The 18,821-nt window shown below is 41.2% G+C and overlaps 1 protein-coding gene across 1 annotated transcript in view; it reads right to left on the bottom strand.

The window, feature by feature from the left end:
• Positions 1–10,693, bottom strand: part of LOC108415101 (choline transporter-like protein 2) — a 23,247-nt gene extending 12,554 nt beyond the window's left edge. The window contains exons 1-16 of the mRNA XM_037536606.1: positions 10,614–10,693; positions 10,192–10,240; positions 8,565–8,638; positions 7,798–7,882; positions 7,485–7,569; positions 7,202–7,315; positions 5,798–5,858; positions 5,594–5,681; positions 5,426–5,509; positions 5,165–5,277; positions 4,788–4,919; positions 4,571–4,670; positions 4,063–4,155; positions 3,662–3,740; positions 1,541–1,803; positions 1,050–1,144 (exon numbers count right to left, since the gene is read on the bottom strand). Coding sequence (XP_037392503.1) covers positions 1,050–1,144; positions 1,541–1,803; positions 3,662–3,740; positions 4,063–4,155; positions 4,571–4,670; positions 4,788–4,919; positions 5,165–5,277; positions 5,426–5,509; positions 5,594–5,681; positions 5,798–5,858; positions 7,202–7,315; positions 7,485–7,569; positions 7,798–7,882; positions 8,565–8,638; positions 10,192–10,240; positions 10,614–10,632 — 1,534 coding nt within the window. The 5' untranslated portion in view covers positions 10,633–10,693. The remainder of the gene's footprint in view (positions 1–1,049; positions 1,145–1,540; positions 1,804–3,661; positions 3,741–4,062; positions 4,156–4,570; positions 4,671–4,787; positions 4,920–5,164; positions 5,278–5,425; positions 5,510–5,593; positions 5,682–5,797; positions 5,859–7,201; positions 7,316–7,484; positions 7,570–7,797; positions 7,883–8,564; positions 8,639–10,191; positions 10,241–10,613) is intronic.
• Between the last annotated feature and the right edge of the window lie 8,128 nt (positions 10,694–18,821).

Genomic DNA, 18,821 nt, shown 5'->3' with positions numbered 1-18,821 from the left:
GGCCAATCTAGCACTTTGTCAACCACAAAATTTTCAACTGAATTATTTTGTGTTAGGCCTAGTCATTCATTTTTTCCTCTGTTTTTTTTTTTTTTAATATTTTAGCTTATTTTCTAAAACGAACGACTATGTGCATTTAAAATCAGCAGGGGTCCTTATCAAGCCAGTGAACCAATGTGCGCTCGATATCTGAGGGTTGGTGGATGTGTATAACCATATCTCCAGAAAATTCCAACAACTTCCAACAAGCTAGAAAAATGACTATTAAAGCTGCCAAAGCTCTAAAATAATATATATATATATATACATATATATATATATATATATATATATATATATATATATATATACATACATATATATATAGACATAAAGCTGAAGTCAGCTGCTTATTCACCAGGTTCTCATTGGAATTCTCCATTCCACCTTAAATGGAATGGAATGGAATTCTCCATTCCACCTTACACTGCGGTGACTTAAATGTAGAACAAGTGGCTGGCGAATGCGAAGTCAACATCAGCTGACCTTAATAAATGCATTACTTTACCTCAATAAATGTTTCTTTAATCAGGAAACACGTTAAATTTTGTCTTGGGGTGTTTAATGAGCAGCTAACGAGCAGCTGAGCAAAGCAGCTGTGGAGCGTCCCAACCCACACACTTCTGTACGTCTATACTGATGAGTGCACTTCTAATGGAATATGAACCAATTTTGCACAGCAGAGCTACTGTGCAGTTTGGGATGAAGCAGGAATTCTCAGGAATTGAGCTCGCTTTTCCACTTATGGTACAGGCTGGACTGATTCAACTCTACTCACAAACCTGGTAACAGGTACTGTTTCTGGTACCACCTCTGTCCAGGTTCCAAGTGAGCTGAGCCCATATCAAAAGTCACTAAACACATACACTAACATTAGCTAACAGGTTCATGTAGCCTCCTACTGCTTCTCCTTTGAGCATTGATGAAGCACCGCACATTTAAACGAGCTGCTTTCTCATGTTATTTCACTGTAAGACAGAAAACAGGAGACAGAAAAAACTCCAGCTCACATTTCAGTTTCTTCTCAAGATACTCCAGCATCACCCTGATCACCTGAATGATGGAGAGGATCAGAGAACCGAAGGCCATTGAGCCAGTATGATACCTAAAGGAAAGAGAGAGAACATCATTAATCCACTCTAATCACATGATTTTGTGCTCCTGTTTTTAGCTGTGACAATGTATTAATAGACTATGTATGGTGCCACAAACAACACAGGCATGTTTATTTTTACTTGCCAGTATCTTAGAGTGATTTTCCATCCCATCTTAAATGATGCGCAGGCGTCAGATCGTAACTGCTGCACCATTTAAGGTGGGATGAAAAATTGAAATAAGAAGCCAACTTATGTACTATGTACTATGTAGTGTAGTTGGTTTTCTGCTTACCAGCTCTGGTAGGTTCAAGATTAAGACTGTAAATTTGAATGGTTAGCTAACTATTGTACCACGTTTTGTGTTTCTATTAAACAGAGTTGGACAGTAGGAATAGTGAATACACCTGAGGGCCCGCCCGAGTGAGGAGAAGACAGGGAACGTCGGGATGTCAGCCGGTTTCTTGAAGGCCCAGTAGTAGGAGGCAAAGGCCCCAGCCAGGGTCACCTGACCCAGCGCAATCACAAAGTTCATACACCAGAAGAACATGAACAAGTTATAGACCTGAAACACGATCTGGTGCTTATGGAGGAACGTCTCTCCACCAAAGAACGCAAACAGACATTTCGCACCTGGGCAGTGCTTGAACGCTTCAGAGCTGTTGAATGTCTGTGAAAAAAGAAAGAATGCATATAAATACAACCCCAATTCCAATGAAGTTGGGACATTGTGCAAAACATAAATAAAAACAACATGATGATTTGCAAATCCTTTTCAACCTATATTCAATTGAATACACTACAAAGACAAGATATTTAATGTTCAAACGGATAAACTTTATTGTTTTTTGCAAATATTCACTCATTTTGAATTTGATGCCTGCAACATGTTCCAAAGAAGTTGGGACAGGGGCGTGTTTACCACTGTGTTACATCACCTTTCCTTTTAACACTCAATAAGCTTTTGGGAACTGAGGACACTAATTGTTGAAGCTTTGTAGGTGGAATTCTTTCCCATTCTTGCTTGATGTACAACTTCAGTCACTCAACAGTCCGGGGTCTCCACTGTCGTATTTTGAGCTTCATAATGTGCCACACATTTTCAATGGGAGACCGGTCTGGACTGCAGGCAGGCCAGTCTAGTACCCACACTCTTTTACTATGAAGCCACGCTGTTGTAACGTGCAGAATGTGGCTTGGCGTTGTCTTGCTGAAATAAGCAGGACTTCCCTGAAAAAGCCGCTGCTTGGATGGCAGCAGATGTTGCTCCAAAACCTGTATGTACCTTTCAGCATTAATGGTGCCTTCACAGATGTGCAGGTTACCCCTGCCATGGGCACTAACACACCCCCACACCATCAGAGATGCTGGCTTTCAACTTTGCGCTGATAATCCGGACAGTCCTTTTCCTCTTTGGCCTGAAGGACACGACGTCCATGATTTCCAAAAACAACTTGAAAGCTGTTTCTGGGTGGTGTTGATATGTGGCTTTCGCTTTGCTTGGCAGAGTTTTAACTTGCACTTGTAGATGGAGCGACAAACTGACAGTGGTTTTCCGAAGTGTTCCTGAGCCCATGTGGGAATATCCGTTACAGAATGATGTGGGTTTTTAATGCAGTGCTGCCTGAGGGATCGAAGGTCACGGGCATTCAATGTTGGTTTTCTGCCTTGCCGCTTACTTGCAGAGATTTCTCCAGATTCTCTGAATCTTTTGATATTATGGACTGTAGATGATGAAATCCCTAAATTCCTTGCAGTTGCACGTTGAGAAACGTTGTGCTTAAACTTTTGGATTATTTGCTCATGCAGTTGTTCACAAACTGGTGAACCTCATCTGTCCTTGCTTGTGAACGACTGAGCCTTTCAGGGATGCTCCCTTTATACCCAATCATGACACTCACCTGTTTCCAATTAACCTATTCACCTGTGGAATGTTCCAAACAGGTGTTTTTTGAGTATTCCTCAACTTTCCCAGTCTTTTGTTGCCCCTGTCCCAACTTCTTTGGAACGTGTTACAGGCATCAAATTCAAAATGAGTGAATATTTGCAAAAAACAATAAAGTTTATCCGTTTGAACATTAAATATCTTGTCTTTGTGGTGTATTCAATTGAATACGGGTTGAAAAGGATTTACAATTAATCATATTCTGTTTTTATTTCTGTTTTACACAACATCCCAACTTCATTGGAATTGGGGTGGTATATATATATATATATATATATATATATATATATATATATATATGATTTTATTTGTGCAAATCAGCATACATTCTGCATGCATCACATCCCCATCTTGAACATCATATATAACTGCATATTCAGTCTAAAAACAGTCTGTTATTTTGTAAGACATTTGGAAAATGATCATGTAGAAGTTAATAGTATATTAATTAACGCAAACTTTACAAGAAAAAAGTACAATACAAGAAGAATATAGTGTGTATGTGTACTGTAGAAATTATTATAATCTTTTTATTATTATCAATTCTTGATAATATTATTAAAAGGTGTTTCTAGAGACTGACCTGAGGGTCGCAGGTCTGGTTGGAGTATTTACACTCTGTGGTGTCTTTAACTTTATAGATCGGCTGATTGGACAGGAAGCTGCAGGAGGCGGTTAAGGATCAGCTGGACGTTCCTCTATAGGAGCACTTTATATTTATGTTTAATTACTTTGACTCATTTGATTACTTTGTAATATAAATGTAAACCTTGTACGCAGCTTTTATCAGTACTATGTCTGTGTTTCTGTCTGTCTATTCATCTGTCCACCTATGCATTTGTCACTGTCTGTCTATCCATCTGTTTATGTATCTCTCTGTCTGTCTCTCTGTTAGCTGAGTGAAAGTGACCGAGAGTGATGGTGGTGTGTCTGCGAGGTGAGTCTGTGGTGCTATAAGAGTGTGTGTAACTCTGAGATGGATACAAAGAGGTTATGGCCCAGTATGCGATCAACAGAGACAAGAGGGCAAAGGTCAGCAGAGGGTAGAATAGCGATGACATCATATGAGTCAGAGCCCTGAAAAATAAATGGGGTGAAAATTACAGTAACACAACTTTAATGATAATAACTACAATCAATTCATAATTGTATTAATGCTGAATCTGTAGAGGATGTTAAGGATGAACTTATTTTCACTTAGGACATAAACACAACATGAAATCTCACATTTTTGCCAGCAGATTTTTGAAAGCCAGTCAATCAACTGAACGCCCTTGGGGCTTTATATAGCAGCACTGGACTTCCAAATCAGAGGAAATGCTAAATTTATCAGCATTTAATCAAAAACCTTTAGGCAGTTCATCACCACTCCCTCTAAACTGTCACAAAAAGAGAGACTGTATGATACACGGTCAGCCTCTAGACTGTGTTATTATCATTGATATAATCTTACACTAGTAGCCTAACTCTAATGTTAGCTTACTGAGCTTACCTGCTGGCCTCTTTAATGAGAGCGATTGCGATGACGATTCTGCTTCTGAGGAAGATGAGGATGAGAAGGATCACCAGCTCCACGATACCCAGGATAATTGCTGAGAGGGAAACACACACAGACTGAGAGATGAGCTAACCACCATATGTAATAATAATAATAATAATAATAATAATAGTAAATCTAATATTTAAAATAATAATAGTAGCAAACTCACTGAAGGCCAGCCAGGTCTGTTCGATCTGCAGGTAGATGGAGAAATCTGTCCGCAGACCCAGCTCCTTTATGGTAACATCTGATCCAGCTTGGCCTTTCAGAGCAGCGTACTGCATATAACAGTGGAAGGTACCTGACAGAGAGCAAGAGAGCGAGAGAGAGAGAGAGAGGGAGAGGGAGAGGGAGAGTGAGAGAGAGAGATGAGATGAGTGGGGTGTGATTTTGTGCACCATCATCATACCCCACTGAATGCTGCTGAGTTCATTTTCAGTTTGATTTTACTGGTAGACACAACTGTTTCGTTTAATGGAAATCCTAAGACGTTTTCTTACTGGGGTATGAAAATAGTCTGATCTACAGCAGAAGAAACGTCCTCACCGTAACCAATAACGAGGATGACCGAGATGATTATCGCCCAGATTATAACCCCAGCCACAAAACGCAGAAGAACAATGAAGATCATGCTGAGCACCATGGACATTACTAATCCACTGAGAGAGAGAGAGAGAGAGAGAGAGAGAGAGAGAGAGAGAGAGAGAGTCAGACAGATAGAGAGACAGACATACAGTATTGTACCGTCATACAGTGTGTTATGCAGCATTAGGTGGTTAATTGGTGTATAATGGCTGAGAGTCTCACAGCAGGATCCACTGCCAGGACTGTGTGTAATCCTGAAAGATCTTCATGGCCACCTCCTGAGCTTTTCTAACAGGGTTAGACTCCCTGCAGAAACAAAAAAGTATTCAGCTTCTCACTGACAGTTTAACACTGACATTCATATGCACACACATACACACACAGACTGACTTGCTTGCAGCATTTAAGAGGGTGTTGATGGTAGTGTTATCACCAACTGTTTTTGTCATCGGCAGGACTGGGAAACACCTGTGCATAACTACATTCACACACACACACACACACACACACACACACACATACACACACACACACACACCATCAGCATATGAACAGGTCAGATCAAAGTTGCTGATACAGAACTGAATAACTCACGAGGCTGGCTGGGAAAGATCATATCTGGACACATTTCGTCTTTCAGGAGTTCAGTATTCGGCTGTAAACAAAAAGAAACAAAAATAACAATGTCAGTTGCACCGAACAACAAACTCGACACACCTCAACTCAACACAACTCAACAAAACTAAAAACCTAAACCAATCAACACATTACAATAAACTAACCAGAACACAATCATCCCAACACAAATCAAACAATTAAATACAACTCAATCAAATATGTACAACTCACCATAAACAACTCAGCAGAGTTAAGTAAACCCTACTTTACACAGCTTAGTCAACTCAAATCTCTATCAAGCCAAAATAACAAAACTCAATCAAATAAACACAACACCACAAAATACCACTCAATTAATTAAATACAACTCAACTCAATCAAATCGATATAACAAACCTCAATCAACACAGCTCAATCATCTAAACACAACCCAATCAACATAATATAACTCATCAAATCTCACTCAAACCGACAAAACAAAATTTCACAAAACAAAATTCAATCAAATAAATATAACACAGCCCAATGCCCCTCAATTAACTTCTTCTAAGCCACTTCGCCCTCAGGGTCGCGGGGAGTGCTGGAGCCTATCCCAGCTGTCATCGGGAGGAAGGCTAACCCAACTCAACAAAATTCAAAACAGCTCAATCAACTAAACGCAACTCAATGCAACTCATCCAACTACACATAACTCAATTCAATCAACTCAATACAACTCAATCAACTGAACACAAGTCAACATAATTCAATCAACTCAAGATAACTCAATTGAACAACCAACTCAACATATCTCAATAAATCTTAAACTTAATCACAATCACAACTTATCACAACTTAAAATAGCTCAATCAAATCACAACTTAAAATAGCTCAATCAAATAAACACAACTTAATACAGCTCAGTGACCTCCACTGAACACAATCATCTCAATACAGCTCAATCTAACAAAATACAACGCTAGACAACTCTATTATCTCTGCGCAACGCATCATGACTCAATCAGTTCAACTAAAAACAAATCAATTAACACAACTTAATCAACATCACAGCTCAACACAAATCAATCAATAAAACACAAAACCATTCATTTAGCACAGCACAACTCAATTATCTATACACCACTCAACACTATCAACTCAACACAACTCAATCAACCAAACACAACACAACTCAATCAGCTTAACAGAGCTGAATATAATCCACTCAACACATCTCAACCAAATCAACAGATTCAATCACCTCTACTCAATTTAATCAACTCAATAACTGAATAATTCAAGTAAACTGTATTCAATTGTGTAAGATGTGTAAGGGGTATTTTCTCAGTAACGTGTGTGTGTGTGTGTGTTAGAGAGTAAATGTGTGTATGTTTAACTCACCAGTGCAAAATTCACTCCCTCCTTACAGAACTGTGAGTAGTACTGCTTGTCCTCTGTGTTCCGTTTAGCATTCGCCAGCGTCAGGGACCGCTCTGGACATTTCTCCACACAGATCTACACACACACACACACACACACAATCTCAATATCACATCAATAACAATATAACTGCTGCTGCACACAGCAGTTCGGCTGACCGCAACACAGTGTAATCACAGAGCAGGTGGGGTGGAGTAATATGGTTGGGTACTGAGAGCTTTATGTTGGGGTAAATGGGTATTACCTGTGTGGTAGGACACTGGAACTCCAGCAGCACCGTCAAACTCAAACACTTCAGACTATTTATATAAAACAGCAAGGGCTTCTTCCTGCATATACACACACATAGAGTGAGGATCGACTGAGCTCGCCAGAGAACTCATGTTTTCACTGAATTGAACTGTGTGTGTGTGTGTGTGTGTGTGTGTGTGTGTGTGTGTATGTGTGTGTGTGTGTGTGTGTGTGTGTGTGTGTGTGTGTGCGCGTGTGTGTGTGCGTGTACATGTGACTGAGTGAGTAAGTGAGTGAGTGACTGTGAGTGTGTTTAATGCACTCACTCCAGTGGGGTTCCCTTCTGACCACAGAACTGCCCCCTGCTGTCTGTGAGATGAATCACCCTCCGCAGGTCACCCTGAAACCAGGCTGGGGGGTGGTGGGGGATGGGAGGGGTATGTTGTTGGCATTAATAACGATTGTAATTGTGTACAGATTGGTATATGATTAGTGATTGCTCATGGCAAAGCAACATGCAACACTATTGCTATCAGATGCAATACTTTTTTTTCCTATGACTGCTGGATTTTTGTCCACTAACTCATCCTGCCGTTTTTGAGGTACTGACAATTCCAGATTTTTTGGATAATGGCTTTTATACAGATTTTTGATTTCGTACTTTTATTGTTAAATTACGATTTGTTTCCCCACAAAGAATGAATGGGGTGCAGAAGTTTGTGCATACATAATTATGACACAAACTCATTTGAAACACCATGATAACCATGTGGGAACAATTGCAACGACATAGCAAAACCTTAGCAACCACCTGGAATTCAATGGCAACCACTTAAATTGGCATAAGAATAATTTGGAAACACCTTAGCAACTGTTTGGGCATTGCTTAAGCTGCTGAATCACTCTGCATTTTCTACAGGAAAGGCACTTTTCTAGTTAGTGTTTATTACGATATTGTTTATTCACTCACAATTTAGTTCTTCATCCACTCAAATGAGCTCAGAGTTCAAATACACTGAAGAGATAGATAGAGAGATAGCTAGATAGATATAGAGATAGAGGATTTATTTATTTTACAGATGACAAAACTCACCAACATATCCGACTGTTAGGTAACCCAGCAAGCCCAGAGTGAACAGCAGACAGCAAAGAACATCAGTGCAGCTCCTACACACACAGCAAATTACACAATATGCTGGATTATACACACTATGCTCAGTTATACACACTGCACTTGAGTTATAGCACAATACTGAGTTATACACACTGCACTAAGCTATACTCACAGTACTGAGTTATACACACTGCACTAAGCTATACTCACAGTACTGAGTTATACACACTGCACTAAGCTATACTCACAGTACTGAGTTATACACACTGCACTAAGCTATACTCACAGTACTGAGTTATACACACTGCACTAAGCTATACTCACAGTACTGAGTTATACACACTGCACTAAGCTATACTCACAGTACTGAGTTATACACACTGCACTAAGCTAAACACACAGTGCTGAGTTATACACACTCTGTGTGTGTGTGTGTGTGTGTGTGTGTGTGTGTGTGTGTGTGTGTGTGTGTGTGTGTGTGTGTGTGTGAGCATATATAAAGGCCAGTGCAGTTCTGCTCTTTAACTGAACATAAATATTCTTCACAGTCAATCAGAAGAGCCTCTACTCAAGTTCCTAACAATAAATGAGCTGCTGAGCTGTTTAATTTTATAGCATTCAAACATCAGTCAATTGTACTTTAATAGAGTAGACCATCCAGCCACTTTATTAAGTCCACTTCCCTGTGTACAAGCTGGACTTAATGCAGTGGCCAGTCAGTGTATGACAAAACTCATACTTTTACAGAATCATCAAAACAATAAACAATTGTTTTATTGTAAAATGCTGGTCTTTAGGACCCTAACCAGTGTTGCAACTCTGCTTGCTGGTATTAAATTAAAAGCATAATTTGTTTAGTATGGGCTCTGGAGTATTATACCCGAATTAGAGCTGTTTTACAATGGAATTAGAATTGAATTACAAATGATTCAGAATTAAATTAGAACCAGAATTGAAACAGAATTAAAACTGAATAAGAATTGAATTAGAAATATTTTAGAATTGCAACTGATTAACAATGGAATTAGAAAAAGTTCAATTAATGTAGAATTAGAGTTAAATCAGAATTGAATTAGAAACAGCTTATAACTGAACAGACAACACTGTTGTTCAAATTGTAACTTTACAACCATGTGGTCAGTGGTGTGTCCAGTGGTCTAATAACGTGTCCTAATGATGGAGTAGACCTACCGAGCATTGTAGTAACTTGACGTTTCAAACATTTTATTGTGTTTTAAATGCTAATTCAGTACAAATTGAACATAATATTCCTTCTAACACCCTGATAAGCTGATGTAGTCTCTCAAAATATCTTGATTATTCTTTTAATGCTAGTAATACATTCAATAAACTGATTTAGGCTGTTAAAATCTCACATATCTAATCTCATCATACTTTTATGTAGAGTGTTACCTATAAATATGCACTACGGTAGGATATTTTGACAAGGTTTCATCAACTCAATTTGCCAGAACACCAAAGATGAGGCAGAAACATTTGACAGAAATGAGAATCGAAACAGGAAAATACTTCTTACAGCAGACTTAAAGCACAGGTTATAAACTGTTACAACAGCATCAGTGAAGTGAATAACAGTCCCTCTCACCTGTTGTGAATGGGCCCTTTAAAATTAGGGTCAAACGTCCGGGGTTCGCCTGCAGAGAAAAACAAAAAACTTTAATTCATTCATCTGAATGTGTCAGTATCTGATCAATACTGTGATCAATACAGTATAAACCCTGCAGTGGGAGCTCTAATGCAGCCTGATAGCCGGTCTGTGTGAGTGATATTGCGTGATTGCTTAAATCATTAGGTAGAACCCCTCTGAGTGAACAGCTCTAGATACACAGAACTACAAACTCACTACAACAGAAACAATAAGACAATAAGACCCAACACTCATCTTCCATTATCAGTGTAACTGCTGTGTTATTTCCATCAGTCTCAGCTTTAGCATTATAGGCTGTTTCATTTACTATTACAACCCTTTTTTGAAAATGAGTAAGAGCATAAATTAAAGCTGTGTACCGTATTTTTCCTTTGCCATCACTGAGGACTGATTTCTTCTGGCTGCACTCGCAAACCTCCTCACCACCTCCTATCTGACAGGAAACTGCTTGTGATGGCACGTTTGTGTTCAAGCTTAAGTAGAAAAAACTTCATGTCCAAGATCTAAATTTAGCATGACAGAGAAAAAAATCACACAGAACGTGTGTACATTTTCACACATGCGCAGGCTCAGAGAAATAAAAGAAATGTGAGTAAGAGTACACTTGCACTGAGAACTCTCATTTATGAGTTCCAATCCAGCTTCTGTTACCAGATTTCTAGACCTCAATCAGAGTGGGCTGTTTATGCACCCATTTGAATAAGCAGATAACTGCAAAGTCCAATAGTGATCAGATTATGTGTGTAAATGCACTCAATGTTGTTGTGAGGATAAAGAAATGAATGAGTGACAGGCAGCTACAGACAGGTGGGCTAGCTTGCAAACTTTTGGTTGTGCCTTCCATTGGTGGACAATAGCTAAGTAAATGTATAAATGTAACTAGTTACTGTACTTAAGTCGATTTTTTAGTGTATCTGTACTTTACTCAAGTATTTCCATTCTGGGCGACTTTTTACTTTCACTCCACTACATTTCAAAGTAAAAAAATCTGACTTTTTACTCCACTACATTTTGTGAAATCGTCGATCCACGTGTCAAAACAAAGAAGTGTGAAGTAAGCCCACCAATCAGGGCCCAGCGGTCACTTTGTTTAGAGCTGGTTCTGACCTGTTGGTCATACCGACCCAGTGCAGCACGCGGTTCAGTGTCAGCGCAGCAGCGTAAAACTTTGGGAGAGTCTGTTCAACATAAATGATGAACTAACCTTACTTTGTGTAAATAGAGCACAATATAGAAATATGTCCACATATGCAGTCGAGACTGACGCAGCTTTTTTCTGAATTTCTACAAACACCATTTCATTTTATAGTAAATTAGTTTGGGCTGGTTTATGTTTAAGAACAGACGCCTACAGATCAACATAGTAAAGGAGCTCATCTGTGATCCTGAGTTTAAAGCCAGTTTTTATTCAACTTAAACTTGGAACTAAGTTGCAAACAAAACCTAAACTGAGACTTTGCTTGTTTATAAAAGGTTATTTCAGGGCCACTCGGTTCTACCTAATGTAAATTGTTTGCCTTCAGTGTTTTGTGCTTATGATAACTCTAATAGACATCAGCCTCAGACTAATTAATGATATTCTACTAAAAGTTTGGTTTACCAAGAGTAACACTGGAGTATTTTCACCTAAAGTTAACGAAGCAAGAGTCTTGTTGGACATTAGAGTCATAATTAATCTTTTAGTGCTTTTACTTCCGATACTTCAGTAATTTGAAGGCAAATACTTTGGTGCTTTTACTCAAATGGAGGTTTAAAGGGAGGACTTGTATTTTACTTGGGTAATATTTTACTTGGGTCCTCTGTGGGTATCTCCACTCTAACTCAAGTACTTCCTCCACCACTGCGCATTCCCAGAAACATTAGCAGCTTCCAGTTGCATTCTCTCTGTGGGTATGATTTTTGAGAAGAACCTTAAAAGCACATATGAGAAATGTTGAATGTGACGTGAGAGTGAGAGAATGAGACGAAAACATGTGGAAGTGGGCCTCTAGATTGCTTAAACCCTATAGCAACCCACATCCGTGGTTCAGCTGTGTCAGCACAGAGGGAGAAGGTGCAGCAAATGTAGCACTTTAGATGGGAGCTTTTGTTAAATATCCATACAGCTCTCACTGCACTAGGCACCACCACTCCACTATTACCTAACTAAGCAGCCCACACCCAGCACAGCATAGACTATTAAATGCATCTAAACAGCTCCACACTAACAGTCACAAGTTGTTCATATCACAGCTGCGGCACTTCCCTCCTACATGCCTTCACGCTAGCCAGTTGCTCTCTATTTTCTATTTCCCTGTGAAGTGAAACACCACATACACTCTAGTGAGCACACACACACACACACACTAGGGGGCAGTGAGCACACTTGCCTGGAGCAGTGTGCAGCACAATCCGCAGCACCCGGGGAGCAGTTGGGGGTTAGGAGCCTTGCTTAAGGACACCTCAGTCGTGTGCTGTCGTCTCTGGGGATTGAACTGGCAACCTTCCGGTCAGGAGGCTGGTTCCCCAACCTCCAGCCCATGAGTGCCCCCAATAGAATGGCCACTGTCTATGCTGCATGTGCTGTTGGTCCTTCCTCAGGGGCATGGCCTTTTTCCCAGGAGCACCGGAGCAGAGAGAGACCGAGCACTGCATATTCCTCCCAAGCAGGGCGATACTCCTCACAGCTTGCACCATCACTCCTTGCACTATTTGGAGAGGTGGCAACAGCAGCAGCGCACCCCTCTCCACTATCTCCATCACCCACCATGTCACCCACTGAGACACCACTGAGCCTGACCCTTGGCCATGCACACTGCTTCTAGTCTCCAGCCTCTCTGTGCAGGGCTCACTATCAGGCCTGTCACCAGGCCTTCCCACACGACTCTGGCCTCCAGCCTCACCTTGCCATCTTCCAGCTGGGGTTTGCTGATGAACCTTGCTGTGCCGCCTTAATCACTGCTCTCAGTGCCTGTTGTTACCTTTAAAAAAAGACACAGGAAACATAGCGCTTTAGAAAGACCTGTAGCGGGAGGCTATAATGCTAACTCTTTGTCCATCTTTATTTTTCATTAAAAAAAAACAATGACAAAGGAACAATGAGTGTGTTTACATTTTGCTGAATAATCTGATAACTGCAAAAATAAGATTGAGTCAGTAACTGGTTCAGTGTGTTTAGAAGTCACAGAAAACGTAGCTGTAGACAAGAGCTTTGTTTATTGAATCACAGCAGAGCCCATTAAGCACATATACACAGCTCCCAGCTAAGAGTCACAACTATTCATCTGCTTTTAAGGCTCTTTTGTCATGGCTGCAGTGTTTCCCAGGCCTGTGCCCACACCTCCTGTGCAGCCATGGCCATTACCTGCTCCGTTTAGTGTCTGTCTGTTCTTTTATCTGTTGGAAGATTTACAGGCGAAAAGCACAGGTCAAACTATCAGACAGTGACTAATGGACAAACGTGATGTGAGAGTGAGAGAATGAGATGTAAACATGTGGAAGTGGGCCTCTAGATTGCTTAAACCCTATAGCAACCCACATCCGTGGTTCAGCTGTGTCAGCACAGAGGGTGAAGGTGCAGGAAATGTAACACTTTAGATGGGAGCTTTTGTTAAATATCCATACAGCTCTCACTGCACTAGGCACCACCACTGCACTATTACCTAACTAAGTAGCCCACAGCCCAGCACAACATAGACTATTAAATGCATCTACACAGCTCCACACTAACAGTCACAAGTTGTTCATATCACAGCTGCGGCACTTCCCTTGTATGTATGGCCTCCTACATGCCTTCACGCTAGCCAGTAGTGGAACGCTTTATTTCTCTCCATTTTCTGAAGAGCCATCCCGGCAACCCCACAGAGTGCAAGTAGAGACCCTGAGGTGTGTGGGAGCACAGTGTACCCCCTCGCAGGCTCTGTAACAGGGGTTATAGACTAATATTAAGTGACCCTTATTAGTCCCACAACGGGGAAATGTCATCTCCACATTTAACCCATCTGTGAAGTGACCACATACACTCTAGTGAGCACACACACACACACACACACACACACACACACACACACACACACACACACACACTAGGGGGCAATGAGCACACTTGCCCGGAGCAGTGTGCAGCACAATCCGCAGCACCCAGAGAGCAGTTGGGGGTTAGGAGCCTTGCTTAAGGACACCTCAGTCGTGTGCTGTCGTCTCTGGGGATTGAACTGGCAACCTTCCGGTCAGGAGGCTGGTTCCCCAACATCCAGCCCATGACTGCCGCCAATAGAATGGCCACTGTCTATGCTGCATGTGCTGTTGGTTCTTCCTCAGGGGCATGGCCTTTTTCCCAGGAGCACCGGAGCGGAGAGAGGCCGAGCTCTGCGTATTCCTCCCAAGCAGAGCGATTCTCCTCACAGCTTGCACCATCACTCCTTGCACTATTTGGAGAGGTGGCAAGAGCAGCAGCGCACCCCTCTCCACTATCTCCATCACCCACCATGTCACCCACTGAGACACCACTGAGCCTGACCCTTGGCCATGCACACTGCTTCTAGTCTCCAGCCTCTCTGTGCAGGGCTCGCTATCAGGCCTGTCACCAGGCCTTCCCACACTGACTCTGGCCTCCAGCCTCACCTTGCCATCTTCCAGCTGGGGTTTGCTGATGAACCTTGCTGTGCCTGTTTTTACCTTTAAAAAGACACAGGAAACATAGCGCTTTAGAAAGAAGCTCTTTTATTTAATCATGCAGTGGTAAGAACCACTGCCAGTGCTCCAAATGGCTGGGACTGCAGGCAGGTCATCAGTCATTAAGCACATATACACAGACCCAAACTAAAGTTCACAACTATGTACATGCTTTTAGGTCTCTTTACTTGCAGCTGTAGCGATTAAACTACATGCCTCCCATGCATCCACAGCTTCTCACTAACCAGTAGCAGGATGCTATAATGCTAACTCTTCATCCATCTTTATTTTTCATTAAAAAAAACAATGACAAAGGAACAATGAGTGTGTTTACATTTTGCTGAATAATCTGATAACTGCAAAAATAAGATTGAGTCAGTAACTGGTTCAGTGTGTTTAGAAGTCACAGAAAACGTAGCTGTAGACAAGAGCTTTGTTTGTTGAATCACAGCAGAGCCCATTAAGCACATATACACAGCTCCCAGCTAAGAGTCACAACTATTCATCTGCTTTTAAGGCTCTTTTGTCATGGGTACAGTGTTTCCCAGGCCTGTGCCCACACCTCCTGTGCAGCCACTGCTTCTCTAAAACCAGTAGCAGGTTGCTAAAATACTGTCTGTTCCTATTTAATGTGGCCAAGAAGAAGATTTTTGTTAATTCTACTTTATCTGTTAAATACATAGCAGCACTGTTTTAGAGAGCATCATGATAATAAGACTTAAATAAAATCAAACATGGCCATTACCTGCTCCGTTTAGTGTCTGTCTGCTCTTTTATCTGTTGGAAGATTTACAGGCTAAAAGCACAGGTCAAACTATCAGACAGTGACTAATGGACAAACACCTCTAACTAGCACAGAACTTTATTACTCTAGACAGTCTCAGAGTTGGGACTAGCTGCTCTGAGGGGAACTTTATTACTCTAGACAGTCTCAGAGTCGGGTCTAGCTGCTCTGAGGGGAACTTTATTACTCTAGGCAGTCTCTGAGTTGGGACTAGTTGCTCTGAGGGGAACTTTATTACTCTAGACAGTCTCAGAGTCGGGTCTAGCTGCGGGTCCCAGGACTGACAACTTGAGGGGATGAGAGAGCAGTCAAATCAGCGAGGGTGGAAGTGTGGCTGAAATGACTAGGAGGGCAGCAGGGTCCCGGGGACATTGCAACATCTTTACAAATGGATGGTGGAGCAATCTGAGCGGGAAGGGGGGGATACTGAGGGGGGTTTCCTCTGCAGCATGATGCAACGGTGACCCAGTGGACAGGGAGTGGGAGCACTTAAAGAAGAGAGGCAGTCATGCCTGTTCAAGCTGTTGCACAGGAGAGGCCTGAGAAACAACAGCATCCGGAAGTATAGTGAAGCGTCAGACATGAAGAAGATGAGAGATGGGGCCAGGAAGAGGGTGGACCATACAGAGGCTCAAGCAGGCGAATCAGGATGTGAAACAGAGGAGAGCTGCTGTGGTAAAATACTAAAAGTGAGACTGATGGAGTTGGAGATGGTGAGATAGTGAAAGGGTCCAGGTCCATGGATGAAACATAGAATGGAGAGTGATAGAAGGACATGGTGACATCCAGTGGTAGTGGTGGGCTGGTCCAGACAGGTGTTCAAATACTTATTTGCAGGAAATAAATTATTAAAAAATCATACATTGTGATTTCCAGATTTTTTTTTTTTAGGTTATGTCTCTAACAGTGGACATGCACCTAAGATGAACATTTCAGACCCCTCCATGATTTCTAAGTGGGAGAACTTGCAAAGTCGCAGGGTGTCCAAATACTTATTTTCCTCACTGTATATAAAGAAACAGAACTAAAATGACATGGCATATAGCAAAAGGTCGAGGTTAACTGAAGAAACAAAATGAACATAAATGTGCAAAATGTTACAGATCTCTGTATGTGCTGATGATCTTGTATGATGTATGCTGGTAACCCAGGCTGCTCCCTTCCGCATATACTCAACATACAGGATAAGTTACGGTCCGTCTCAGGCTATAAATTATATTTTCAAATAAGTATTATTTCCCTATAAACTTCGGCGTTCAGTTACTGCCCTGACAGTACGCCCTTCAAATGTGCAAAAACCTGGATTTAAATATTTGGGAATAAGCATTTCCTGCTCTATTCCAAGTGAAATTCCCCCTCTGGTGGAAAACTGTAAACAAGACTTGGTGGGATAGTCCAGCTTACTCCCGCCCCACACAGGTAAAATTAACCTAATCAAAAAGGCCACACTACTAGGGACAGGTTATCTTAGGAGATCAATAAGTTGTGTTTTTCATTTGCTAAATTAAATGTGTATTTCAAAGTTTTAGGCCTCATTTCTTTAAGTTGAAAAGTTGCATTTTTCAAAACTGCATTCTGATTGGCTGTGCATCTTTTAAAGAGCACTCAGAGTTGAAACACTCCTTATAACTTTAGTTTTAATGGGTGAAGCTAAAAATCTGTAGGCTGAATGGGTGGGGCTAAACTGCTGTAGGCTGAATGAGTGGGGCTAAACTGCTGTTGGCTGAATGAGTGGAGCTAAACTGTTGTAGGTTGAATGGGTGGGCTAAACTGCTGTAGGCTGAATGAATGGGGCTAAACTGGGTTAGGCTGAATGAGTAGGGCTAAACTGCTGTAGGCTGAATGAGTGGGGCTAAACTGCTGTAGGCTGAATGGGTGGGATTAAACTGCTGTTTTATAATAATATTAAATGTGTAATATTAAATGACCTCTTGATGAATGCAGATGCTGGGGAAGTCTCTGTTCTAGTTTTATTGGATATAAGTGCAGCCTTCGATACAGTTGATCATAATATTTTAATAGAGAGGTTGCATCAGTGGGTTGGAATATCTGGAACTGCATTAGATTGGTTCATTTCGTATTTGACTAATAGAACCTTTAGGGTATCTAGTGGAAGAAAGATATCTTCATGTGCTGATCTAATGTATGGAGTTCCACAAGGTTCAATCCTTGGTCCTATACTATTTAACTTATATATGCTCCCCTTAGGTGACCTGATTCGTCGTTTTAATATCTCTTATCATTTTTATGCAGACGATACACAGATTTATCTCTCTGTCAAAAGGAACGACTTCAGGAGATTAGAGAGTCTCACTGATTGTATTAAAGCAATTAAGGATTGGCTGAGCTGTAATTTCCTCAAATTAAATGACGGGAAAACAGAAGTATTGGTTCTGGGTTCTCAAAAGGCTGCTGATAACCTAAAGAAGGAACTTGGGTTATTGGCTTCACAGATAAACCCTTATCCCAGAAACCTCTGAGTCATTTTTGACTCAGATCTTAATTTCTCAATGCATATAACAAAGCTGGTGCAGACCTGTTATTTTCAATTGAGAAATATTGCCAAAATCAAGAAAATGCTCTCCTTCCAGGACACAGAGAAGATCATTCATGCTTTTGTATCATCACGACTTGATTATTGCAATGCACTATTTACATGTCTTAGTCAAGGGGCAATGGCACGGCTGCAGCTGGTTCAGAATGCAGCTGCCCGGGTACTTACCGGGACTAAAAGAAGGGAGCATATTACCCCTGTACTGGCATCTCTGCATTGGTTGCCTGTTGTTTTTTGAATTCAGTTCAAAATGTTGGTTTTAACATACCAGGCGGTGCACGGTGATGGGCCAAAATATATTTCAGAATTATTATCACTGTATCCTAGTACCAGATCACTAAGGTCATCTAGTCAGGGGCTCTTAGTGGTCCCTAGGACAAAACGGAAACGTAAGGGAGATTGTGCTTTTTCTGTGTATGCCCCCAAGTTGTGGAATGCTCTGCCTTTGGATGTTAGACTAGCTGGATCAAAGGACATTTTTAAAGGAAGACTCAAAACGCATCTCTATTCATTAGCTTTTGAGGTTGGTCACAGGTGATGCTTTTGTTATTTATTGGATAGTGCTGCATTGTTTTT

Source organism: Pygocentrus nattereri, chromosome 30 (genome assembly GCF_015220715.1).
Source record: "Pygocentrus nattereri isolate fPygNat1 chromosome 30, fPygNat1.pri, whole genome shotgun sequence".
NCBI lineage: Eukaryota > Metazoa > Chordata > Actinopteri > Characiformes > Serrasalmidae > Pygocentrus > Pygocentrus nattereri.
This window is presented reverse-complemented; position numbering and strand designations above follow the sequence as displayed.